The sequence below is a fragment of the Miniopterus schreibersii genome (assembly GCF_964146895.1).
Source record: "Miniopterus schreibersii genome assembly, chromosome: 5".
Lineage (NCBI taxonomy): Eukaryota > Metazoa > Chordata > Mammalia > Chiroptera > Miniopteridae > Miniopterus > Miniopterus schreibersii.
In genome coordinates, this window is record NC_138106.1 from 217954 (window position 1) to 232612 (window position 14659).

The 14659-nt window shown below is 49.7% G+C and overlaps 1 protein-coding gene across 2 annotated transcripts in view; it reads right to left on the reverse strand.

Moving 5' to 3' along the window:
• GRIK1 (glutamate ionotropic receptor kainate type subunit 1) overlaps nt 1-14659 on the reverse strand; it is a gene marked incomplete at its 3' end in the record, with an annotated part of 189967 nt that overhangs the window by 47328 nt on the left and 127980 nt on the right. For both annotated transcript variants that reach the window (XM_081138307.1, XM_081138306.1), the window contains exon 7: nt 10740-10883. In XM_081138307.1, the coding sequence (XP_080994433.1) occupies nt 10740-10883 (144 nt within the window). The remainder of the gene's footprint in view (nt 1-10739; nt 10884-14659) is intronic.

Genomic DNA, 14659 nt, shown 5'->3' on the forward strand with positions numbered 1-14659 from the left:
GTTGTCGAGAGGACTGACGCAGGTAGAAACGAAAGCTAGTTCCTAAAACAGGGACCCCGTCTAAGCATTGCTCTCAGTTACGTGTGCTACAGTCGTCCCGGTGCAAACGCTGCTCCTAGGCGGGCGCGGTCCTTATGGCAAACGCAATTACGTCATTATCTGAACTAGACAGGCCTCAGCCCCGTCCCAGAAGACCGGCTCCCCGCGCGGCTCCTGGTCAGCACATCCAGGCCTTCGTCACTGTCCGTCCCCCCTCATCAATAATGCATTGGCGATTGATAAATGCTTATCAACAATTAGTTTGCGAAACCAAACCAAAACAAAAACACAACCCCCCCCCCCGAAAAACCAAAAAAAATACAGCAATGGCCACCCAGGGACAGCAGCAGGGAGACGGGCAATTGTGGCAGGAAGGGAAAGGAGACAGTGAAGGTCAAAAGATATTTCAGTTCAATAGAGACCCCGACAGGGAGCCTTTGTAGATGTTCCAGGCGAGAAGGAAGCATTGTCAGGCAGGAGAAAATGGAAAAAGAACTTTTTTGCCACTTGGATGAGCAGGGAGGAGAACTGGGGACACACGGGCATGACGCCGAACCAGGGGCTGGAACGTGAAATTAAGGAATAAAATGAGCCGGCACCGAACAAAGAGGCACAGCAGACGCACCTGCTGGACGTGAGATTGGATTCTGAGCCGGGCGTCGAGACCCTGCTGCGGGCCGTGTGCCACACGAAGAGAGAAATGCCACCGACCCGTAGGTGTCCAGGGAGCCCCACGGACTCCGGGCGATGGACCGAACTGACTCAGCACGACCCCCGTGAGGAAAACGCTGCCTGTGGGAAAACGCGTTCGGGAAACCCTGTGGCACTTAGTGCAGGTAACTCCCTCCGTCCACACCGGCCAGGAGGTCGGGGAGCACGGGAGGGGCCCCAACACCGAGATTTCCGCTGGACCCAGGTCTCGGACAAAATACGCCTCTTTGGCGTAAGGGTTATGTCAGGGCGATTATTTCTACAGGCAGCAGACACCGCGACGCCCTGAAAACCGAGGAGAAGTTCCCCTCCTTTGTGAGAGTAACTGACATTCATGAGGAGTTTCCATCTGTGAGGTGCCCCCTCCCTGGGCCAGGGGCTGGGCGACCCCGTCTGTAGACACCCTCATCAATGGACCAGGCTGGGATCCAAGTCTGCGTGACCTCCTCGCGTTTCCTGGGGTTTCCCGGGCCCCCCAACACCTCCTGTCTGAGCTGGGGATGGCACTGAAGGTGGCAGCTGCTTCCGTCTCAGGGGGTCACTCAGTTTTCCTGGGTCGGCCTCTCCGAGCGCGTACAAGGAGGTCGACAAGTCCTTAAACCTGTGTTTGTTTTTCTCCGGCTAATCTGCTTTTTATTACAAGGAGGGGCTCCGCCAAGACCCAGTGAGCACGCTGGAGGCTTGTGTTCCAACCACGTCCACGTCCACAGTTCACGATTCTGTTCCTGTTCCCCCGTCACCGGGAACCCTCTCCCCTGACGTGTTTGGACCCCTGCTCAGGGACAGGTCAGCTCCCAGGGCAGCAGGCCGGGCTGCTCTGTTTGTTCACTGAAATGCCCAAACCCAAGGGGAGAACCTCACGCTCAGTAGGTGCTCACGGAATATCCATCGAACAAGCAGAAGACTCTACCACGGCCACGCCAGGCTCCCTGAAGCCGTTACCAGTCCCTCCCGGCACAGCCCAGGGCCTCTCCCCTCCGGGATTTCACGGCTTGGAGTCTAGCGCACGTGAGCGCCGTTCGCCGTGTTTCCCTCAGATGGAGGCCGCCTCGGAGTCAGGGGCAGGCCTGGAGCCGTCACTGCCCCTCCGCTCGGCGTCCCTCTCACCCGGCTGGGCCACGGCATCGCCTGTGCTCAGTGCGCGGCAATTACAATGGATTTCTCCGTAAATCTTCCATGAAAACTTACGTCACTGCTGCAACGTTAGGAGGTGCAGAAATGACGTCACTTAATGAGAGATTATTTTGAAGAAACACGAGCCCTTCTCCGTTAGCCTTCCAGCGTTGAGACCTGCTGGCTCCACCTGGGCGATGGTCCTGTTTTGCCCACCTCAGTGCCCTGCGAGCGTGTCCCCCGCAGGTGGCAGCTCCTGTGGTCCGGGGAAACCAGTCCACCCCACAGGGCCTCCACTTCTCCTTCCAGATGTGAAGACGCTGCGTGAGCCGTCTCTGAGCACCCGCTGTTCTGTTCCTTCCTCTGCCTGGTTTGGAGATTTGCCCGAATTTTCCGCTTACACAGGACTCGGCACCCTGGACGTTCGTCACTGAAGACGAACACTGCGCTTCCGAAAGGAAACCGTAGAAATGGCCCCTCCGAGGACGAGCCTCCCGTTTTCCAATGAGCCAACCGGAACGAGTGCTTAGAACCCCTTCGAACCCCGAGCCAGGCCCTCGCTGCCCTCTCCTGCCTCTCGCACCCAGCGCCAGGACGCCTGCTGACGCTGCTCCATCAAGCAAGGAAACTTCGCTTCTCAACGATTACTTTTCTGTGAGTCCTGAGGGCATTTTAGTTTCCCTGACAGGTCGCTACGCTCACGGGCCCACACTTCTCCCCTGCCCCCCGCACCTGTGCCCGTCGCGCACACAGGCGGGGACGGGACCTCCGGGAGCGACGTCCTGACATCACCCAGAAGTGCCGGGGACGGCCGTTCGTTGGGCTTTTCTTCCGTCACATCAGCAGCATCCTTTCCACCCAAACACCTCGGCATTTACTTCCTCGCGATGAGGAGTCTGGGGTTTGGATTCGCTCAGCCTCTCGAGAACCTTCAAGTGGAGAAAACGGTGAAGTAGATCCCGCGGCATTTCCCAAAACCGCCTCAGCTCCCGAGGGGCGAGGTAGGCGACGGTGACTTGACTTCATGATATTTTAAAACAATATTCACAGACTGCGGGTGAGGGAAGGTCGCTCGGGGCCGTGCTTCAAAGATGTCCCGGAAGCAGGAGGCGCGTTTCCCTCGGCCTGTCGTAGAATAATTAAGTTAAACGGTAAAAGCGACTGTTTGATACCATCACAGTTGAATCGCATCATGTTAATCAGACCCGGTTGGGTTGTTCTCATTTGCATCAGCTTAGCTTCCCCCCCTCAGCCATCCCTGAATAAAACTCTTTAAAACAAGAAAAAACAATGATAAAAGATGAGCATCCAGATCTCTAATTAGCAAATTACTTTGAAAGTCTGTTAATAGAATTACACCCCCGGTGTAATTGTTAATAATGTGATTATCACAGCATTAAACATACAGAAGGAGCCTCTGGGAGAAGGGGCATGGCGGGCGTGTCCCCGCCGCCGGGACGGGGGTCCTCCCATCGCGCGGGTGCCTGCGAGTCGGTTTCTTGGCTTTGTCAGATATTTACGTTCCCAGTATCAGGGTCCTTTATTTCTTGCCAGATACCCCCAGGCAAGTTTGAGCAACTGAAACTGAATCTGCTGTTGGAAGAGGCAGGAAAGGAGGGACCCAGTCAAATCCTTAATAAAAGTTGCTCTTCAAAGGCGTGGGCCTGGTGCCCGATGCTCTCCCAACCGTCCCGTCGCCCGGTCAGCTGGGACGACGGCCTCCGCGGCTCCCGAAGCTGCTGGCAAAGGGGTCAGACTCCAGGTACGAGGACGGCTGCTGACCCCCACGTCGCATAAACTCTGAGCACAGGGAATAAACGACCGTCTTACACCCGCCACCAAATTCTGCTTCCTATTAAAGGGATGACATATTGGCCAAGCCGCAGAGGGTGGCCTCGGTCACACACCTTCTCCCGCATCCTTACCCCCGGCAGGCGGGGGAGCCTTCGGGCTGGGACTGGGTGGCCCAGTGTTCATCCAAAACCTGTTTCTTCTTTACGGCTTCATGATCGTTTCCCCGTCTGAAAGGCGCGGGCGACCTAGCGTCCCAGTGTCATCCCGACACTCCCTCACTGTCCTCCAGCTTTCACCTCCGAGGCCCCAGCCCCCACCGCTGGGCTCCCACCGTCCTGTATTTGCCCCGGAGGCGCTGGGCCCCCTGTATCGGGCGGATGGGGGTCGCCTGCCCCTCCTATCTGACTCCTGACTCATCGGGGGCAGGGGCCCAGCGCTTCACAAAACCCGTGGTCCACGCTCTTCCTGCGCCACCTCCTGTGGGTCCGTCAGTTAAACACACGGACAGACGCTCCTTGGGGGGAGGCGGTTTTGTTGGGACAGAATCACACGCCCGGAGCCAGATCCTCTCTGCACCGCACCAGCTGGACGAGTGGGTCAAACCCACCGTGGCTCCAAGTCCATGCTCCTCGCCTGTCAGGCGGGGATACAAACGGCGCCTCGCAGGGCTGCGTGAGGCTGAGAGCTGGGATGTTCCCCACACCTAAGCCTCTGAGGGCGCCCAGAGACGGTCGCGCTCCTCTCGGCTCCTCGGGGATTTCCACCAGGTGCAGGGGTTGAATTCGAGTCCGTCCTCAGAGCCGCCACGTCACCTGTAAAGCCGACCTCCTTACAACAACGTGTGCAGGGAGCACGTGTAGAACATGCCACGTTGAAGAAGGTATTTGCCAGTTATTTCAGGAAGCGTCCATCTGCTCGCATGGCTGGGACGTTGACAGGGCCCCCCGACAGCACTGAGTAGGCCAGCAGGTGAAAGCAATCGCGTGTTGGCTGGTATCTGAGACACAGCAGGTGTTTCTGTTCTGAGCGGACCTTTCGGGCGGTAAATCACTTCGTGACGCAATGCCGGCTTGGAGCAGATTTAATGGGACGAGGGCACCAGGTGGGAAAGTGTGGCCAGGCGAGAATGAACCTGAAATTGAAACTCAATCAGGCAATTTGTAGAAAGAGATGGCTCCGGTCCACCGGGACCTTTCTTTAAACGCCCTTGGAATAGGGGACAGGCTCTCCCTCTGAGGGCAACCACCTCCTCAGACTTGCTCCCGAAAGATCCTCACCTATTTTCTCTCTCTCGGGGACAGCGTGGCCTTTGCTGGATTCAAATCTTGCTTGTGCTTTACTTCGACGTCTGGGGGTTGCCGGCGGTGTGCGTGGGGTTAGAGGAAGCTGTAAAACAGGACCCTCCCAGCACGACGCGGCGACAGGAACTGGGACGTTCTGGGAAAGACACTGACGTCGAAAGAAAACCGGAGAGTGTTTGCCTCCTTCTCAGTCTCAGTGACTTAAATGGTGTGAAAATCAGCAAATCACTTAAAATCCTGGCTCCACAGGACTACACACTGTGGGTGCACTGACTAACCCAACCGTCAATTGATTTAGCCGGCAATGTGCTTCCCTAAATTACATCGAAAGCCTGCTTTCAAATTGAGAGATGACAGCATTTCAGTCTCCCAGGGGCTGGGAACAGGAACAGTCAGATTCCGTGGGAATCAAGATAGCGCTCGGCTCGGGCTCCTGCTGGGAGAAAGCTCCCGAAACCGCTAAGAAATCTGTTTCTTCCTGAGACAAGTCAAGTGCGCCTCCTGTCAGAAACCCTGTCTCGTAATTACGAATTTCCTTTAAAAACAGCTTTTTAAGGACCGGGCCTGGGCTTGGGGAAGGGCAGCAAAGAGGGTCCAAAACCTGTTTGTTTCATTCCCAATTTAAAATGTTGGGGGGCAAATTACGTATCTGCATAATCTGTACAAAAGAGCCAAATACACCTATTTCTTAATTCATAGGTGCCAGGAACCTCCCTGCTCTCAATTCCTGGGAGGGAGGCCAATCAGTCCCACTGCTCAGGCTTGTCCAGTTTTTAAAACTGAAAGTCTCGTGTCCAGGGGACACCTGCAGTCCCAGGTGAACCAGGACAGGTGGTCATCCCAATTCCAATATAGAACTGTCCTTTTCCCAGTAAGTCGCCTCATAGTATCAGCCACAGTGTTATAAATTTTTTTGAAAGCTGCAAAATGATTAACGTAACCAAGAAAGGTCGTTCCAGGTCGTGCGTTTCAGTACAGGGTGGGGCAAGAGTGGCTTATTTCTGATTATCTTTGTTAAAACAGAAAAAATCTGAATTTAAACTTGATTGTCAGAACCTTCCCGCTTTAAACGACGGCTCCGTTAGGCTGGGTGCTGAGCTGCGGGCGTCCATGCACCGCGGCCCTGAGCACGACCCGAAGCATCACCTCTCCTGTTTGTATCTCGAATAGGGTTGTATCAGCAGGGCGGCATTCGGCAGCCTTTCTCTAGTTTCTGTTAATTGATTCATATACTCTGGTCATAATTTGATTAATACAGTGTTGAGCCCCATCAATTTTTTAATGCAACTGAGCACAGCATTTCTGCCTGGGGATTCTGAAGAACGGTCATTTATGGGAATGCGCCGCCCAGCACGTCTTCAGTGTGAGCCTTGGCAACGAGTCCTCCTGTTTGCCCTGTGCTCTGGTAGCAACGAGGCATTTTGACAATAAATGCCGCTGATTGAAATGGCCGTTGAGTCCCATTTCAGAGGTTTGGGAGCCAGTAGAGGAGTTATTCCAAAACGTCTAGCTCAAATTAAAAGGGGGAAATTGGAGTTGTGGAATGCAAATATTTTAAGATGGGAACATACGATTATGGTCTCTGTTCTCATAGGGGCTACTTGGTAACCCTCTGGCATACCTCCTTGGTCTTGTGCTAACTTATAGTATTTCTGTTAAGCCAACTATGCATTTATTATGTATTTGTACTTGATAATTGTACATTATGTTAACTATCTGTGTTAGCTTTCTCTTCTCCAGTGGAGAGTGAATTTCTTGATCGCCGAAAATGTTTTACTTTTGTTTGAATTCTACCACCTGCATTCGATAGGTACCCGAAATGTGTGTAGAAAGTAAGATTGAATAAGGGAGTGTTTCCAAAGGTTACACCCATTTAACCCATGGAAGGAAGGCGGGGGGGGGGGGAGCAGCGAGCCCTGGGGGTCAGGACGTTCCCCTCCTGGCCCTGACACCGAGGCCGCAGGGTCACAAAGAGACGATACAAATGTCTCTGCCCAACACACTGTCCCATCTCCTCTCCTCTCCTCGAAATCTCAGGACAAGTCGACCCCACAACCTACACATCAAAGGGTTGAATCACTCGACAACCTCATGGCCGTGATGCCAGCACTAGTGGAGCTGAAGGGGCAGCCAGACTCAGTTCATTTGCACCCCCAAATCAGCTCTTATCCCCCAGTCCAACTCTAAAGAAGTTTTCCTTGAATCTGGAAGGCTTTCCACATTCAGGAATTCCCTACTGGGCTGTGAATGTGCATGGAAGGAATGACCCTTTCAGCATCTATTGGGTCCTTAATGAATACACTCATTCATTTGTTTAGCAAGTTTTCGTTTTCCTGGCACTTTATCACAGAATTACTAATAGAAAGATCAAGAGATGAAGGGGCCCCGCTGGCCTGGCTCAGTGGCTGAGCGTCGACCCAGGCCCAGGAGGTCACGGCTAGATTCTGAGTCAGGGCACGTGCCCGGCTCGCCAAGGGCTCAATCCCCGCAGCCTGCAGGAGGCAGCAAAGCGACTGGCGTTTCTCTCCCATGGATGTCTCTCTCTCTCTCTCCCTCTCCCTTCCTCTCTAAAAAAAAAAAATCAATAAAAACATATTAAAAACAAAAAAGATCAAGAAGTGAAGGTACCTTGGGGTAGCTGGTGCAGAGAAAACACAGGGGAAGGATTTTATGGATTTTAAAAATCCGCCTACACTTGGCTCTGTCCCCTGAAAGGAACAGGTCACAGTGTGGTTCATGGTGGTATTTTGCTTGTTTTTAATCAAAGGCAGCTCAGTCTGTGGCCCGATGGACTCCCGCAGTTACTGTCTCACGCCCCCAGGGTAGGTACAGGGACATACGCCTGAGACTCGCCCTCCATCTGAGCAACGTGATCTCTTCCAGTCCCCACAGTTTTGGGCCAGTTCTCAGGAAAGCTGCTTTAAAACAAACCTAAAGTACACACAGTGATGGGGGTGGAAATAAGCATTAAGCAAAGGGAGCAATGACACGCGACCCTTAGGCCACACGACCTCCTTGGAGGTCAGCTATTTCAGGAACTGAAATGGGGCATTTGTCACATTCTCATCTGCTCGATCTATAATTATTTTAACTATTATATGTGCTGTTTATAACCCATTATCTTGCAATAACAGCTTGCACGGATCACTGCATAATTTTAAGATATAATAGCTTTTCTTGCCAATATTTGATTTCCAACTCTGCATCTGCTGACTTTAACTGTATCTGTGCCACGCACTCTGGGTAAACATGTTACTTCCTAAGGACTTATCTTAGACTAGGCACCTGGCTTTTCTTTCTGCATAAACCTGTTTCCTTTTGTGCTGGTTCGTGGGATGAACTGTTTGTCAAGATGTAATAAATTGGCTTCTGAACTTGCCAATCACCTACGTGGGCTGGACCGTGGACCCGAGACCCAGCAGGTGGGAAAGGGGTGGCAGGTAACGTGAGTGATGAAACCTGGAAATCTAATCATTACGGCTGGAATTATTCAAGTTACTTTGGCCATATTAATCAGATTATTGTCTTTACTGGGTAGATAATCATTTTTATAGCTAATCGACATGTTCCTTGTCTATGAAGATAAACGTTTGGATCCCACATGGGTGTAATGAATATCTTTCTCTAGTTAGCCTGGTTGGATGCTAAAATTTAAAAATTTATTTAAAAATGTATTTATTTAGGGACAGTCATGGAAGCTCTTCCAAAGAGAAGAAATTCCACTGAGGCTCCTGCCAGATCCAATGTCCTCTAACCTGAGGGACAGCGTGTCCTGCAGTCAAGGTCACCTGGCTGCAGTCTGGAGCCACGGTAGATAAAATCCTGTCAGAGCCTAAGTTTCTCCAGGGACTTTAATTTTCTTCAAATCTGCAAATTTTCACCCACATCCCATATATTAAAAGGTAACAATACTGACCTACTAAGTGAAAGTCCAAATAAATATTAAGGCAAATAGAAGTAAGTGCCTTAGGGGAGAATTTTATCTTTGGCTCTTTGATTTTTAAGAGCTTGAATTTAAATATCTTGCTTATATATTCAAATGCATCATCTTCACTCCATCAGAACAGAACCAATACATTACTTTTTCATAGCAAAACAGGGGCAGAAAGCTGCCCATATTTTACATTGGTCTCAGTGATTGCTCACATACGTTGGCATCTGGAAATATTTCTCACTCCCAAAGAGTAAATTTGTTTTGGTCTGGCCTTGGCAATAACCTTGATTTGGAACCTGGGTCCTGCTAATCCTCATCTGTCCAGTCCTCTCCTAATGAGTGAGACTCATCTCTCAGGGGGACGCAGAGGGAACAGCCCTGGAGAAGGTCCGTAGGTGCCGGGAGACCAGCAGAGATGGAGGAAAAGCATTATCTTTCTCTAGGATTTCTCCCCTTCTTCCCCTTATGGCTTTGTCCCGCCCCGGCCTTCTCAGCACCGAGAGGAGAAAAGACACCCTTCAGCTGAGATGTGAGCCTGTATCCCATGGAGAAGGCACTGGGCTGGCACCATAGAGGGTGGTGTAGACTCGGCTGGGCCTGGCTGCTCCCAGTGTCTCATGGCATCTTGTCCAGATGCTCCAAGAGCTGTATGGTGGGGTCAACGGCAACTCGAGGATGTGATGGGGGGAGGGGCACGTAATAAGAGAGCCACAGGTGTTCAATGGCCATTCACCTCACTAACTACAGATAAGAGGTTTCTTACAGGCCCTGGGAAACTGGAGGGTGAAACGAGGCTGTGAAAAGGTAAGATGCCTCCGTGGGCCCATCACTCAGAAAAGAAATACATTTTGAGAACAGACCAAGGACAGGACAGACTTTGACTTGGTTGCTGTGCCCAGACCCTGACTCCCTCCGGGAGTTGGCCTCAGGAACGCTGACCATTCTCTGGTCCCAAGAATGGGCTGAGCTGTTTGTAACATCATAGATTAGCCACCTGGTTATCGGACTTTGAGCCCCTGAAGGCCGGACTGCAGACCCTCCCCTCCCCTCCCTTCCCCGTTACAGGTGCAACTCGCAGCTGCAGGTAGTTAGCTTCTCACCGGTATATAATCAGCCAACTGGCGAGGGAGTCAGAGCAGAATTTCCAGGGCGACCGACTGCTCTTCCCATACTGCCGGCAATAATGGATTAAATGCTCCTACATGATTCAACCCTGTCTCTGCTTAATTTGGCTCAAGTAGTGACAGGCGGCCTTGGACCTGCTGTGTCCAGTATCACATACACGTCTATGAGGAGTTTTGGGGCTCCTACAACAGGGTCTTGTAAAGGGAAGTCCAGGATCCCAGGGCAACAGTGAAGAATCTCTTGCCCCAAACACCCTGTCCTCTCGCAGATCCTTTAGTGCACCGGGTGGGTGTTGAACGAAACTGGAGTTTTCCTGTGAGCTGACAAACTAATCAGAATATCACGAGGACCAAAAGGTCCTTTTGTTCAGCCCTGCACAACCCAAGGCTCAGGAGACACTGGGTGATGGGCTGCAGTGTGGACCATCTCTCATCTGCAGGGACCACCACCCACTCCTTGACCCACCAGGCCTGGAGTAGCACCCATGGGCTCCTGTAAAAGTGGGTGGAGGCCCAGCAGCAGCTGAACCTCAGTAGAAGTGAAGGAGCGTGAAAGTGATGACCTGGTAGCTCTTTTAAACTTCTCAGCGTCACACTGGAAAATTCCTGGTAGGAACTTTAGGAGTGAAATGCCAGGGGAGCCATATATATGGGAAGGACCCCACACCCTGGACCCGGCACTGAGCTGATGGAAGAGGGGGGCTGGGAGGGAGAAGCACTTGCCTCTCTGATCAGGTTCATGAATCTGGGTCCCAGGCGCCAGGGCTTGTGTCGGTGGCATTGCAGGGAGCTGACGGCCAGCTGGGCCGCCCGATGGGAGGCGATGGCCACCAGGTACACGGCGTCGTACATCAGGGCCGCTTCCGTCTGCGGGGAGATACACACCACGTTTTATTTTTCAGTTTTTCAATTTTTGTTAATCTCACCTGAGGGTATTTTTTCCATTGATTTTTTAGAGAGAGTGGGAGAGAGAAAGACGGAGAGATAGGGAGAGAGAAACATCGATGGGAGAGACATCGATTAGTTGCTTCCCACACATGGGTATGTGCAACCCACAACCCAGGTATGTGCCCTGAATGAGAATTGAACCCGAGACCCTTCAGTCTGCAGGCCGATGGTCTGACCATTGAGCAGAACCAGCCAGGGCTGCTTGTTTATTTTTAGTAACTGCTGGGAGTAAATCTAACAGCTGGCTCCCAGGGAAGCATTCCTGTGTCCGTCACCTCCGTTTACCAGGGTCCAGAAGGTCGCAGTTACGGAATCAAATCCACCGGCGGCCTGGGGAGACCCTCTGGGAGCAGACGTGTGTGACTCGCTCAGGCTGTGCCTGCCCTTGATGGAAGCTGCTTTCCTGGCAGAGACTGAAGGAGTCATTCCTTCTGGGCTTGGGCATCTCCTCCCTCCCTTCCTCATGAAATTTCTCTCATTTGCAAAAATCCACATAAATACTTCCAGCATTTTCTACAACATCCTGCCCTGTGGTTTTCTTTAAGGCTAAGATCTTATAATACCTTCACATTTTAGTTGAGGGTTTTCATGGAAACTCCAAATATCTTAGCTGGTTTGAAATTCTCAAGAACCGGCAAAATAATCAGGACAGAAAACCCTTCGTTCTGAAGGAACACCGACCTCCACGCAGGATATTGACTTGGAGAGGGTCAGACATAGAGCCAGTAATTAGTAGAGTTAAACCAAGGATCCTGGTCACAGCATGAAGATCGGGTGATTTTCTGCAGTCGGCTGACTCGTTCAGCTTTCACTGTGGGTTTACCGAGCGTGTCTTGGTGGAGATGGGGAGCGATGGGGTGACCACACCGTGCGCGCTATTGGCCTCTGAGTCCAGAGGGAACCTCTATTTGCCTCCTCCTGTCCTGGGCAATCACCATCATTGCCTGTTTCATATCTGTTCACAGCCACTTCTTTTTACATCTGTCTCACGGTAAGAATGTAGATTTCTTGGTAGAAATTCTCGAGTTCATTGTTTAGTGGCTAACACAGTTCCTGGCACATAAAATGTTTTGATAAGTTTTTGCTGCAAGAATTAATGCTATTTTATGCCTTAAAACGCACTTTTGTGCGTCAGGATCCTAGGAGGTGCTCCCGTGTCTGGATGCACCTGAAGAGCTGGGAAGGCAGGGGTCAGGCTGAGGTTGTGGTGTGCCCACGGCCCCTGCGCAGCATCGAGTCTCACACGACTTCCATTCCCAGCGAGAGGAAAACCCACCCGAGAGGGGCCCCTCCTTCACCTGTCCATCCAAGGCCAATAGACTGAATCAGTCCAAGTGCTGAGAAAAACGTAAATGTAGTGGAGAGGAAAGAAGTGGGTTTTATACAATCACTCCAAAGGTCTACTGAATTAACTAACACTTTGGTTTTCTAATCTCAAGATGTTTTGAAATAACTCATTTTGCTATTTTTGAACTTTATTGGCTCAGTAACAATTTTCTTAACTTAATTTTAACCCTATTTTTAAAGTTAATATTTATTTAATTAAGTCTACAGGTCTTAAGAAAGGAGTAAAAAATTAATAAAAATATCTTTATTGATTTCAGAGAGAAGAAGGGAGAGGGAGGGAGAGATAGAAACATCAATGATGAGAGTCATTGATCGGCTGCCTCCTGCACGCCCCCGACGGGATCGAGCCCACAACCCAGTCCTGTGCCCTGACGAGGAATCAAACCTCGATCTTCTGGATCCTAGGTTGATGCTTAACCCCTGAGCCACGCTAGACAGACTGGAGTCAAAATTTTTGAGGTTGGACATGACTTTCTGTTTTCAGATTTGAATGTTATGACACATATAACAATATTCTTTGCAGATATTTTTAGTACATGAAGTTTTGATAAATGCTGCATAACTAAAAATACTAAAGTGGAAAATAGATAAGTAGGTGGGAAGTACAGATGCATGGGTTTTCAGTTTTTAAAAATCTTATATATTCATACAGGTATCTGTATATGTATGTGGCATACACAGAAATGACTAGGAAGGGCTCCGGGGAAATTCACCTTAGAGAATATAATTTTGGAGAATGCAATTCTATTACAGTGATGACGTTCCTTACATATTAATCGTGATTCATTTATGGAAAATTTTTGAAATAACATTAGAATAATCTCTGTCTTCACTGATCATGCCTATTTCTTATTTATAAGGGCTCTCTTTAAACTTTTATGGAACTATTTCAGGACTCCATGAATATTTTTCATTGAACATCTTGAGTCTTTAGCAGAAGCTCACTTTGTATTTACTTAGTGGAGTGATTCCTTTACTAAACATATTTATTGAGGGTCTGCGCTGTGCCAGGGCTCGTCAGCCTGGGGGTGGAGCAGAGCTCAGAAAGACCACGTCTCGATCCTCATGGAGTTTATATTCGTGTAGGGAAGGCACTGAGCAAACATCAAATTATAACGTATTTGTTCATAAGGCTGCGAGGAAAGCCAAGCAGGCTCGGGGAGAGAACAGGGCTGTGTAGTGTGCATATAACCCTGCATGGGTTCATAGAGGGCCTGTCCTGTGAAGGGTCTGGGCAGAGACGAAGGATGAATGAAATGCAGTGCCTGGGAGGTAGAGACCCAGTGGAATAGAAACGGCAGTGACTTTTGCCTTGAAGGTTGAGAAGAAAGAGCTTGAGTGCAGAGAACTTGAGAACAAAGGTTAGTTAGCACCCGGCCCAGGTGTGGGACATGGGACGAGGTGGGCCCTCTTTGGTGGGGGGAGGGATTACCTTTTGTTTTTCACCTGCATGATTTATTAGTTGTCATAGGTTTATAACTTTTTAAAAGTTTTAATAGCAAGCATGTAACACAGATTTATAAAAAGTATAAATAAATATGTAAAATAATGTTGATGTCAACAGGTGTACATGGGTCCAGAGGGATTTTGGTTCCCCATGAACTATTTTTTTAAAAAATTTATAGTTGACATATAATATTACATTAGTTTCAGATGTAAAGCATATTGACGCAACATCTATATACCTTACGGAGCGGTCACAGTAGCCTCCTGTCGCCGTACATAGTTTCACGATATTGTGAGGTGAGGTGTGAGGTGCTATCCCCTGTGGTTCTGATTAGAATTTCCCTGAGGACGAGTGACGCTGAGCATTTTTCATATGTCTTGGCCATCTGCGTGTCTTCTTTGGCCATCTGTCTGTCCAGGTTGTCTGACTTTTTAATCGGGTTGTTTGGATTTTTACTGTTGAGCTGTATGAGTTCTTTACGTATTTTGGATATTAACCCCTTATTAGGTACATCGTGGGCACGTATCTTCTTCCATTTGGCAGGTTGCCTTATGTTTTGTTGAGATTCCTTTGCTGTGCAAAATATTTGTAGTTTGATAAAATCCCATCTATCGACTGATGGATTGATTTGCTCTTGTGGTTGTCACCCTTGGAGACAAATGCAAAAAAAAAAAAAAAATTGCTAATAGTTACGTCAAATTGTTTATTGGTTATGTTTTCGTCTAGAAGTTTTGTGGTTTTAGGGTTTACATGTAAGTTTAAGTCTTTTAGAGTTTCTTTTTGTATATGATTTTAAAATGTCATTTTTTGCATTTGTCCAGCTTTCCCAGTACCACTTATTGAAGAGACTGTCTTCTCCCCGCTGTATGTTCTTGCCTCCTTGTCAGAGAGTAATTGTCCA